A 13401-nucleotide genomic window follows, 5' to 3' on the forward strand; every position below is an offset into this window, starting at 1 on the left:
AGTTCAATTCAACAACAAACAATATTATTTTGTGCTCTAGTGTCAATTTGCTGTACTACTTTTTCAAATAATATATTTTTAAAAATCTAGTATAATATGCTAGTCATCAACTTGTCTCTTGATAGCATGAATGTTAACTATGAAGTGGTTATAAATTACTATGCAGAATGAACAGCTGTGAGAAGTAATAAATGATTCTGTTATCACAACAACTAGGATATTAGCTGGCTTATGCAGAATTATATATAAATGCCATTATTACACAAAATGGGGAAAAGTCTTGAAATATAATATTCGACTCTTATGTGGGTCAATTAAATAGCCCTCATAATTTAACCTCAGAAATAAGTGATTGACTATATTTCAATAAAAATCTGTGAAGAAATGCCATGGACTGTTTCAGTAATGCAGCTTATAAGAAAATACACTTCTGTAAAACACATAAATAATAAACACTTCTTTTATTTAGTTCCTTTGAGTTTATCCCAAATAAACTTATTTTTATTTTTTTAAATTATTATTTTCTTGAAAATCTTTACTGTGCTTAACTGTATGGAGATACAGGTTTTTAAATAAGGTGGAAAGAAAGAAAGAAAAAAATATGAAAAATTGCAATATTTGAAGTCTGTTTTTTTACATAGTAGTATAGCAGATTGGAAACATGGAGCGTTGAATCAGGCAAGAAAACATTCACTGAGGAAGAACACCCCCCCAGATATTTGAGGCTATCCATATTATAATTTGCATTTGTGACCAATAAAATAAGAAATATTTAGTCATCTCTAACTGAAATATTCTGGCAAGACTATTGGTCTATATAGAATATTTGTACTAAAATACCAGGGTCTAAACATGTTACGTGTTGTTAAAATATAAATTAATTAGCATCCATCTTAGAATGCAACCTAAGCTTTATAATAATTATATGCATTATTACTTTGATCTTCCTGCAAATCTTAAGAGCTATGTACCACAGTGTCCCCATTTTACAGATGAAGACACTGAGGTTCACAGAGATCAGGTGACTTTCTGTGGTCACATTCCGAGTAAGATTTTAAACATGACTTTCTGATCTAAGACTTGAGTTCTGAACCACTAAGACATGTTGACTTCTATTATAATTGAAGCCGTTAAGACCAGATCTCCTTTTGGTGGTATTTTTGTTATTTATTCTTGTGGCTTATTCCTTTGTTTTGTATTTAAAGGAAAGCAATTATGTGGGAGGAGACAGAAAATCCTTAGTTTAATTGAAATAAGGTAAATTATTATTTGCGACCCAATACTTTACCAAACACCTTATAATTTTATTTTGTCCCCTTAGTGAATAAACACCCCAACACATACACACACACAAACACACACACTCACACACACATTTGAAAACTGCAATTACTCAAGAGTTAATAAAACTTTTCAAACAAAGCTCTGTGCTTGGCTCTGTCCGTATCTTACATGTACAATTAGTATAGACCCTACTTCAATTATTATAGACCCTACTTCAATATTCTCTTCATTTTATATTTGAATCAGTTCTCTTGATGAGATGAAAGATTTGTGTCTAGTGTACCTCCTACAGATAATGTTTAAAAGTTGGCATATATGTTCTCACTTGTCCACTGTGAATAACACAGAGAATCTTAATCAGGGAGCATCATCAATCTTATTCATAAAGAGTCTTGCTTTGAGACACTCTGGTGTTTTAAACAATATCATAAAGACCTCAGCAGTATCCTAAAGACCCAGAAAAGCTCTCAAGTCCTTACAGCTTTCCTGAGGATTGGCTTAAAAAGAAGAGAAACCCATATAAGGCATCCTTTCTGATTCTGGAGCAGACAGTCTAGATTATGTTCAAGATTGCAATGCACCATAGGAGACTGCAGGAGAGGGTAAGTAGAATATAGATGAGATCTAGTGTGGTGAGATACAGTGAATAAATATAGACATAAGAACTGGCAGCTTTACCAAAGTGGGCAGACAACCAAGAAACAGAAGATGTACCAGAGAGTCAGACACAGGAGACTATGAATCCAAGACAAGATCTCAGAGCAAGGATAGAAAGAGCAAAGTCCTATAAGGAGCAAGGAGACACGATCAGAAATGTTTCCTTATCTCCTTCAGTGTTACATGCTCTATGAGGCAAGAAACAAAAGGTAGAACAACTGGGAACGAGGAATTGACCATACTTGATTGGCACGAAGGAAAAATCACAGCACTTTCTGTTGACAAAACTCTGACAGATGGCCAAGAGAGCTTCAGTCTGGACGTTTATGTAAACTTTCATAGTCCCATGGGTGAAATAAGAACTTTGGACCCATTACAGGAACTGTTATGCCCATCTCAATGTTAATCATGATTTCCCATAGTATTTCCTACTTTTTAGGCTGTAACAGTTGATTTCGTTTGTTACCTTGTCCTGCAAAGGACTAAAATGCAAATCCTTTCTTTTTCAATTCCTGAAATTACACAATTTGTATTTTATTGACTCTTTGAAAAGATTGATTATTCATTCATTCATTCATTTATTCATTCATTTATTTATAAGAGACAGAGAGAGAGATCGTATGCTGGGGGAGGAGCACAAGAACAGGGAGAAGCAGACTCCGCATTGAGCCTGAAACCAAGAGTTGATTGGCCAACCGAGCTACCCAGGCACCTCGGTATTTTATTAACTTTTGATGAGCTTTGCCATTTCCCTGAAGTTCAGTTGGACAATGCAGGGGGACTCCCAGTCTATCTTCTCTCTCCTCAGAGACATGAGAGTGGATACAGTCTGAAAGCTTGGGTTTCTGAAGGAGAGTGAGGACAGTGGAGCGGGGAGGGTACAGGGGGGAACAAGCATGACCATAGGTAAATTCAATTTCAATTTATAATTTAGCTCTGGAAACAATTTGGTTGTTTCTTTTTAATTTATTTTTAAACCAAGGAACCTGTGTTCTACCACAATAGAATAAAAAGCCTATTTTTCCTCTCAAATTCTGCGTATAAGTTTTATTGCATATTAATTATAACAACTTACAAGTCACACTTAGGGACATAAAATTTTAGAAATATTTGGGAGGAAAATTTATTAAGAAATCTTAGTAATTATTAGCAAACTGTAGTGTCTCAAGGAAACCGATTCCCACCAGTTGAAAACAACTAGCTATAAACATCCTGTTATGGCTTTGAAAAATATTTTAAAGTGTTCATGCACATGTAATTGCCTTGTTAATAAAGTGAAATAGCAATAGCTACCTAGGAAATATGAACGATTCTCAATTTGCTATGCAAACATTTGAAGTGCACTTGTTTCAGACTGAATACTCTGTTAAGGGGTCAAACTTAATTTAGCAAATTATTTACTTAATTGGGCCCAGTTTTCGCAGATTTACATTGAAGAGTGTGGAGTGAGTGTCTTCCAGTTTGAAAAGTCAATAAATATATTTATCCTAAAGACATTTCACAGGTGCTTTTTATGATTATTTGTAGTCATTGTTAATAAGATGAATTTTCCTCAATGTACTTATGAGAAAGGTTTTTGAAAACTTTTTCAGTTTAAGTTTACTCTGCTAGATAAACAATGACCACTAAAATTCATGTTTGCTGCAATGCAAAAGAGAGGAGTCATTTTCATGTTTTAAGATTTTATTTATTTATTCATGAGAGACACATACACACAGAGGCAGAGACACAGGCAGAGGAAGAAGCAGGCTCCCTGCAGGAGCCTGATGCAGGACTCGATGCCAGGACCCAGATCATGCTCTCAGCCAAAAACAGACACTCAACCACTGAGACACCCAAGCATCCCACATTTTCGTGTTTAAATAGTGTGTGTGTATGTGTGTGTGTGTGTGTGTGTGTGTGTGTGTGTTAAGTAATAATATTATGGATTTTGAGATCTGAATTTTCAGCATTTTCACATCTGGGGATTTAGCCTATGGATGTGCCAACACATACACAAGGTTGTTTAATGCACTAGGAACGTTATAGTTAAAAACTAAAAACCAATGGAATATCTCTTAAAATGGAATGCTTAAATAAGGGTATAAGAGGTAGATCTATACATGTAGGATGTGCTAATGTAGAGAAACACCCACAAACATCATAAAGTACAAGGGAAAAAACCCATACCTACATTGTGATCCTATTTATGTAAATAAAATGATGTGAAAAAATTTCTTACACGTATATGACAGATATATGCCTATATGCCGCCAGGCACATATAATATTTTTCCGGAAAAGCTATGTACTTTATAGTACTTCCCCAAATTAACAACAATTGTTTTTGGGAAAGAGAATAGGACTGAGGTTTTCTTCAAAGTTTGTCAAGTACTTAAATGAACATTGTACCTTATGTTTTAAGGCTGTTGCAAACTCTATAACAGAGTTAAAGAAAGAGAGAAAAAGATAATTAAGTTATGGGTCAGTGTCTCAATACAAAACTGCAAATAAATTTTTATTTAACCCAAACTGAAACTGTGGTAAAAATAATACTAAATTTCAAGTAAGGATTTTTCCCGGGAAGCAAAGGATAATGGAACATGGCAAAAACTATCAATATAAACAATCACAGTAATGATATAAAAGAAAGGAATAAAGTGATTATCTCAATAGATGCAGAAATAATAAGTGATAAAGATTAGCTTCTATTTATGTTAACAAATAGAATCTTCATAAATAATAGTCTTATAAGGGAACATAATTCTTTGTGGAAAGCACTAAATTTTGCATTAATAATAGACTACTATTTAGAAGCCAAACACAAGAACAAAATTTATTTATAGCAAAACAGACAAGCATGAAAGAGTCTTATTCCATAAGACGTTTTATATGGAAATGGCACATAGAAACAGCAGCAGTACAGACAATCCCCAACATTACGATGGTTTGACTTGAGATTTTTTGACTTCACAATGGTGTGAAAACAATACGTATTCAGTAGAAAGTTACTTCAAATTGTGAATTTGGATCTTTTCCCAGACTCCTGCCGTGGCACTACCATCCTTTCTAGTTACACTGGGCAAGAGGCAGGGACCCACACACAGCTCCCAGGTATCGGCATGATCACAAGGGTAAACAACCAGTACACACTTACAGCTATTCTGTACCCATAGAACTATTCTGTTTTTCACTTTTAGTACAATATTCAGTAAATTTCATGAGATATGCAACACTTTATTATAAAATTGGCTTCATGTGAGATGACAGTGCCCTGTTGATCACTAACAGAAGTGTTTTGAGCACATCCAGGGTAGGCCAGGCTAAGTCAGGATGTTTGGTAGGTGAAGTGTAGTAAATGCATTTCTGACATGATATTTTCAACCTGTTTATCAAGGCATAACCCCATTATTAGTCAAGGAAGATCTGTGTAAGTCTTTTGAGGCCGTGTACATAGATTTGTATGCCGAGTATGGAAAGGACATAACGCAAATGTATTCCAGAGGGTCTAATGGGAGAAAGAAGAATAACACTGAGAACATGGATTGAAGGAGGCAAATAGTAAAATAAAATAAAGTGAAAACAGGACCTTTGCCTTGACTAATGTCGTGAATTGAAAGGTATGATCAAAGAGATTCTTTACGTCATTCCAAAATAAGTAAGGTAAAAAGGTAGTACATATCCTGGGACCAGCATGGGGGGCCTACAACATAAACTATGAAAGCTTTTGTTTTGTACTAGGTGTGTCCCAAGTCTGCAACGTCAGGACACACCTCAGGGACCTATGTTTTGGGGTTGGTTTATTTGTTTTATTTTTTAGCACTTACCACTTCTGTGACATTGGGAGAATCACCTTAGCTGTATTCCATCTTAGATTTCTTAATCTGAAAAATAAGATAGTAAGATAATATTGACCTCTCTGGGTTTTTTGCAGCATCAATGCAGTAATACAGGGGGATTAGCATGAATGCCCATCACATACTAAGTGTTTTAACTAATGTCCTCCCACCTACAACACCCCCCCCCCAGCCCTTCCAGTAATTCCATAGTTAATATGCTTTTTGTGGGAAGCGGATTCTTAGAAGAGGGTGCAACTACTTCTACATAGTGTTATTCCCATTATACTCTCTGAATTATCCCCAAAATCTTCCCTTCTCTGGTCCCAGCTCTAAATTACAAGACCTGTGATAACGCTACTTATGATGGCTAGCCGGACCAATCAAAAACAGGGTAAAAGCAGAAATATTAGTGAAGAATCACACATTATTCAGTCTGCATAGCCTTGTAAGTAATGTTTGATGAAACTATTAGTTCTGTCATAAAAAAAAGCCTAATAAATGTTGATGTAACTTCATTTAGCCGTGCAGACTTAGCAAGTATATTATCATCTATATATTTTTTATAATTAACGATGGTGTTATTTTCTTCCATAATTGGCGCATTTATTGAGAGAATTCCCACTGTTTGACTAATGCGTTTCATCCTCTATACTTTTTCCCTGCTGTGTCCCCACAGTTATGACGCTCAGAATTTATAGAGTTTAGATTCCTCTTGCTGCTGTTTACATTCCTACTTACTGTTTATTCATAGGATCAAGATAGAGAGTTCCATGTTGGAGCGAGCTTCTTATACAGATGATTAGCAATGGGGCCCTGAGAGCAACCACTTGCTTTTTTGGTACCATTAATGGATTCAAAAACAAGGCATACAGAACACTGCCTGACACCCCAAATGGGTCTCCTCTAAGTGAAGTGTTGACTGCATGAGAGCAGTTGAAGAAACATTTCATCAGAAGGAGGTTGAATGTTTATGAATCTGGAGTCATGTGAAATGTTCTTTGCATTCCACTTTTGCAACACTGATGGGTATTGTGGATGTAGAATATGCAGGGTCGAAGAGACCTACATCCTCTCTCTTGATTATCACCGCCAAGGCTAAGTGAAAAGGAAGATCTGAGTAAGCTGGATTGCCATTACAGCACTTACGTGGTACCCAGGGTGCCTTGGGAAGCAGACGTGTTGTGCAAACAGTTGTCATGAATTTATTTTCTTTTTAAATGCCTGATGGGAAAATGTGCTGTGCCACTAAAGAAGTGCCTTGGGAATATCGATCATTCAAGAAATCTTCAAAGTGAGCTACGGGTATTTCATTGAAAAGCACGCTATTTTGAGAGTTAGTATGTCCTTCCAACAAGAAATATCATTAAAGCACAGTGATGTCAGTATCTGAGGGATTTTAAAATCCTTCTCCTTTAAAGCCTGGCTTGGGGGGAAAGAAGTGTTGAATCTTTGTGTGGAATATCATCAGGTCCTTTCACAATGTTTTACTCCCAACGGTTGATTATCATTCCACCTGCAGGCAGGCAGGAGGGACAAAGCTGAGTGGAATGCACCATTCCCCTTTTGCGTTGTTAGCTATGATGAGAGACTTGCTAGTTATCCAAGTTTTACTTCTCAATATCAAATGGCACTTCTGGACCGTGGCAGCTTTTGTTTGTCTGGTTGGTTGGTTGGTTTTGTTTTTCTTCTCTCACTCCTTAGATTTGTACCTGTGTCTTAACTATAAAATTGTAAGCACAGAGGAATGTAGGATAGTTTGAAATGACCTAAATTCCTTGCTTTTATAACAGTGATGCTTTATTTTTAATTTTTGTTTCCCATTGTTTTAATGTATTTTTCCACACCCTTTTGTCTGGTTATTTAGGTAACTGGGTATGACAAAAAAAAAAAAAGTCATGTTTAATTTATGATTCAGTACTATTTGAGGTAGAAGGACCCTGGACATTAGCCAAAGTCCTGCATTTTATGAATGAGGAATCAGAACCCCGAAGAAGAGAAAACTTAGCTAGGAGACTAGAGGTGTTTAGAGGCAGATCTAAGTCCAGAATCCGGGTCAGTTGACTTGTTGATGAGTTATTTTTCCTTTACATCAACCCCCTTTGTTTTATTTCCAGTTTGCATGATGACATTTGAGCAGATCCTAACAGCAAACCCTTTGTGTGGACTTTGCAAACTTGCTGGTTGATGAATTAAAGTGTTAGACAGTGCATATGACAATATAATTTATCCTGTGACTGCACAGATGATATCCTGTGAAAATGGCTTGATGCCTCCACAAAATCATCCCTAAAAGGATTATAGCTGTCTATGGATCTACAGCTTCCATAGTATTTCTTTGAAATTTACCTGAAAATGTCAGTCTCACTGTTTAAGACAAATGCCAGATATACTAACAGTTATAATTGCTAATTACATGATGTGATCTCTCTCTCTCTCCCTGTCTCTCTCTCAGCACTGTGCTTACCTATATCCTGTTTTGCTGTTCTAGGTTTGTGTGCTGGAGAGGCAAATATTTGACTTCCTTGGATATCAGTGGGCACCTATCCTGGCAAATTTTGTACATATTATTATCGTCATTCTCGGTTTATTTGGAACTATTCAATATAGACCTCGTTACATAACAGGAGTAAGTACCCTTCCTGCTTCTTTAAAAAAAAAAAATTGAGATACAGATGCAAATTACAAATGTCTTGAAAATTTATATGTATATCCTTTCCTTAAAGTACTGTGGGGTTGTTTTCCTAGTTTCAGATTACATCTACAGTAATTGAAAATGTCAAGTTTTAAAACACTTGATAGTGAATGTAATCAGATTGTATTTTTATAGATTGCACTTCCAGCAAGTATTCTGCTGTAATTAAAAACAGAATGATGCCCCTGTATTTCCAAACTATAAGATTATGCCCTTTGATTTAACAGATTTTGATGGGAATTTCCCCCATTTTAAATAATCATATTTCATAAATTGAATAAGGATAGTTTGAAATCAATACAAATGAACATATGATTTCGATGTCAACATATTTATATATATTGGGGTTCATATTTGATACATTTGAAAGTCTATATCTTTCATAATTCTCTTTTTTGGTTCAGAGGAAGTATTTTGCATCTCTACTCAAGTTAAACTTACTTATCATAAAAGTGAAATCCAACTGTGTTGCAGTTGCTATGGGAACCATAACTTAGAATTTTTACTTTTGTATGTGCCTCAGATCTCAGCTATAGCTCTTCATTAATGTAGTTTTTTTTTTTTTTTAGTCTCGTCATTTTTTTCTCTTCTATTTTTGACAAAGGAAAAGTCTATAAGCATTTATTTAAAATTATAAAGCAATTTGGTGGTAAAGGAATATATATAAGCTAGTGCAGCTAGCCTTATTCAACACAAACCAGCAAGCCCTCTCATGTTTCACAAAGGCCTCCTTCACATAAAAGATGCTCTCTTATGACCTGTTGTCTCAGTCATCTGGAACCTAGATAAAGCTCACTGGTACTGAAACAGACAATGTGGTGACAGCTGGACCAGGGGATCCACTGTCTGGCTAAGGATGAGTGAGAAAGCCATAGCTTTCTCCTCTGGGTGCATGCCCAGAAATGAGTGCATGTCCCTTTTAAGGGTATATAGCCATGTAAATTATGTAAAAAGTACGATGCATTTTGTTGCAGTGTGAAGTTTTTTAAAACACAAGACATGATAGTACCATTCACTTTCTTATATAAATTGTAATATGAATCAATATTGGGAAAATAGTACAGCAATTGGGAGTCGGTCTTCTGAAGTCATAATACCAGGATTTAAATCTTGTGTCTGCCATTTTTTAAAAACTTTTTAGACAAGCACAACCTTACCATTTTTAGTTCTCCTACTTTTAAAATAAAAGTAATAATGATATTGACTCATAGGCTTCAGTTCATTGATTATAAAACATTATAGGAAAGATTCTTAATTTAACTGTTCTCTTTCATTAGACTTTGAGGGTCCTCTGTGATTTTATTTGTATAAATAATGTTGCTCTGAGTATAGTCTTATAAATATGCAGTCTCCATTTCTGATAAAGTTGTTAGAATAAAAATCTAGATGTGGATCGAAATGTTGGAACGGTTTAAAAACTGAGAGGTTTGCTTGGAGCAGTAAGTGGAATATTCTTTGAAATGTCCTTAGCACAATGCTTGGTGCTTAAAAAGTGGTCAGTAAAGGTTAGTTATGATATTTTTCTCCTGATTGTTATTTGAAATGATACTAACTTGTATAGACTAATGATAGGCTGGCGAGCAATTTAAAAAATAGAATGAGGTGTTCTAAGCTATTGGTTGTACCATTTCTTTCCCTTTTATTCCAGGCTGCTACAACTCTTAAAATGATTTTGCAGAATTTCTATGTATCAAATTATAATCCCAATCCCATCCCTTTAAATAAGATACATACCCACAATTCTTTTTAAGACAGGCTGTGCTCTCTAGCATGGGCTGAGGATTAAGAGGCCATAGGACACCTTTAAGATTGTTAGATATTTTATATAGCCAAGAGAGTCTCTGAAATTTTTCTGAGGTCCTAACTGTGTGTCTTAGAGCTACATTTTTTACTTGATCTCGACTTGCAAACAGCATTCTGAATTTGATCTTTTCCTTGAGACAGTGTCTTACCTAGAAAACCTTTTGCCAGCTGGAGGCCTGTAAATGGGAAATCATGATTTTTCATCACTCCAAGTCCTGAGTTGGGAAACATTCTCTAAATTCTGCTTAAAAATGGAATTGTTCTGTCTTTAGCTCATTTCTCTCTTACAATTATTATATTATGTGGGGCTAAAAGGTGACAACACTGTCCACTCTTTGCTTAGAAATCCCCTTAGGCAGACCCACAAGCTGACCATTGCAGCCAATGGTCAAGCTGATTGTTCTGATAGCAATTTATTATGAATCCTTTTTTCTCCAGTCCTCAAAAATGACTTAATTACTGTCCTTCTTCCTGTCTTCAATGAGTCTCCTCACTGCCCTTCTGGCCCCCGCCCATTACCTTTCCTCAAGATTAATACTGTGTTTTAAGTTTATGTTATAGTATCATTCAGTTTTGATATCAATTTCTGGCTTAGTTATTTATTTCTGTGATTTTCTGTATAACAGACTTCTGAATAATCAAATTAATGGAATGGTATGTCCATGATGCCATGTTAAAGATCAGAAGTTGATTCAGGAAAGTAGAGAATTTACCATAAAAATAGAATTAAGTTTTTTAATTTGCCTAAAGATGACAAAAGGGATTACCATTAAAAGAAATTTGAATGGAATCATGGATACCAGAAATTCTGATCATTGAAGAATCTGTGGTTAGCAGAAGAATGCATAGCTGGGGGCAAGTTGTAGCTAACAATAATGAATCACTGCACTTAAGTAATTTCCAAAGGCTTTTTGTGCACAGGAGACTCAGATATGAACAGTGAAATTTATTTTTCTCTCCCCTAGATATGCAGGCCTTTATTATTTCTTTATTTGCCATTTTCTATTTTTGCATTATAAAACAATTTAAAACAATTTAAAAGACAATTTAAAACAGTTTAAAAATAGAGATAAACTCATAAATTCACAATTGAAAGTTGTTATTAATATTTCTGCATATTTCCTTTGTGTATGTGTGAACGTAACATGTCAGAATCTGCAGCATCAAAAAGGTCTTTATCTCTTTAACATTATATAAACAATTTTAAATTCATATGGATATTCATTTAACCCTTTACACTATCATTATTTATCATACTATATAATAATATATAACATATCATGGGGTGTTATATATTGTGTGGTTTCCATGTTTTTTATGATAAATAATTCCAAATAATCATCCCCATAAAAATACTCTCATCTTTATTTGTGATTTCATCCCTTAGGAGAAATATTTCAGTATAATTAAATAACATGAACAATTGTAAGGTTCTTAGGATATGATTGGCAATTACCTATCCAAAATTATTTTACTGAATTATCCTCCCACAAATGTACAGCAGAGTCTATTTTACTGCACTCTTGCTAACCCTGAATATTATCTGTTCTTACATCTGTCAATCTGATAGGAGAAAAAATGTCATTTGTGTTTTGAATTGGATTTCTTATCTTGACAAAGTTGGACTTTTTCATATGTTCATTAAACATTTTCCTTTTTTATATCCTTTTTTGGGGGGATTCTCTTTTGATTTGTGTTTATCTGTGCTCATTCTTTTCTTTGGAGTCTTAGTGTTTATCATAATAGTCTTTATATATCAATCATATAGTAAAGATATACTATGAATGTCATAATTTTTTATTTTGATGTTTATTACCTTTCTCTTGTTAAACTCCCTATACCTTTATGGTATCATCTATTGCTTTACAATTATAAAATTTAGGGGCTCAGTCAGTTAAGTGTCTGACTCTTGATTTGGGCTCAGTTCGTGCTCTCAGGGTCTATGGGATCCAGCCCCATGTCTGGCTCTGTGCTCAGCAGGATGTCGGCTAGAGATTCTCTTTCTCCTTCTCCCTCTGGCCCTCCTGCACACAGTGTCTCTCCCTCTGTCTCTTAAATCAACCAATCAGTCTGTCTTTAAAAAAAAAATTATAAAATTTAAATACCATTTTGAAAAGTGTGATGATAAATCTTCATTGAGTTTTTTTTACTACTCTTCTGTCTCATAAGAGTGAAGAAATATTTAAAAATTTATTTTTTAATTTTATTAAAAAAATTTTTTTAAAGATTTATTTATTCGTGAGAGAGAGAGACATAGGCAGAGGGAGAAGCAGGCTCCTCATAGGGACCCGATGTGTGACTCGATCCCGAATCATGGAATCACGACCTGGGCAAAAGGCAGGTGCCCAACCACTGAGCCACCCAGGTGTCCCATAATATTTAAAAATTTAAAACAGGTAACCAGAACAAGAACTCAGTAGTACCCTTTGAGGGTCTCTGGCATGTCAAGGAATTTAGCATGTTGAAGGAAAATGAAATAGATGATTTCAATTCTAGGCAAAGGAAATCTAAAGCCAGGATCCATAGAAAGCCTGTATTGTATAATTCTTGACAACATTATCTCTCCCCAAAAAAGCCCAGTTAACTCTGGCAGAATAGTTTATAAATGAATATATACAAAGGCCTCCTATGAAAGCATTTCTTCATGTCATAAATGGAATTGTCCATCACATCTTCATTAGGACTAAAGATACTGGCAGGCAGGCTGTGATTTGGGGTATTCAGTTTATTAATGACCAAAAAATGTTAATAAATTGCACTGCTAAAAGTTGTCTAAAGTAATTTGAGGAGTGTGTAAGATCCTAACTGCTAGAAGCACAGCAATTTTCTTGATGATACTATTAGAGGATGCGTTGCCGTAATGGTCAGAAAGATTTCTCTCTTTTTCCTTCCTTCCTACCTTCTTTCCTATCTTCCTTACATCCTTTTCTCCTTTCCTCCCTCACTTACCCCTTCCACTATTTCCTCCTATTTAAGTTATTTTCACAGAAAATACCTTATTTAGTTTGGATCCACTGGCTTGGTCAAGGAAACCTAGTCCTAAAACTAGAAATAAATTTAAAATAGCTAAAAATCCACTACTCTGATTTCATAAAAACAGAGAAGAGGACAGCATACCAAGATCACAGTAATATTTATAAGAATCATT

The 13401-nt window shown here is 35.0% G+C and overlaps 1 protein-coding gene across 4 annotated transcripts in view; it reads left to right on the top strand.

The window, feature by feature from the left end:
- NKAIN2 (sodium/potassium transporting ATPase interacting 2) overlaps window positions 1-13401 on the top strand; it is a 951498-nt gene that overhangs the window by 439563 nt on the left and 498534 nt on the right. For all 4 annotated transcript variants that reach the window (XM_072832815.1, XM_072832800.1, XM_072832806.1 and 1 more), the window contains exon 2: window positions 8247-8384. In XM_072832815.1, coding sequence (XP_072688916.1) covers window positions 8247-8384 — 138 coding nt within the window. The remainder of the gene's footprint in view (window positions 1-8246; window positions 8385-13401) is intronic.

The sequence above is a fragment of the Canis lupus genome, chromosome 1 (assembly GCF_048164855.1).
Source record: "Canis lupus baileyi chromosome 1, mCanLup2.hap1, whole genome shotgun sequence".
NCBI lineage: Eukaryota > Metazoa > Chordata > Mammalia > Carnivora > Canidae > Canis > Canis lupus.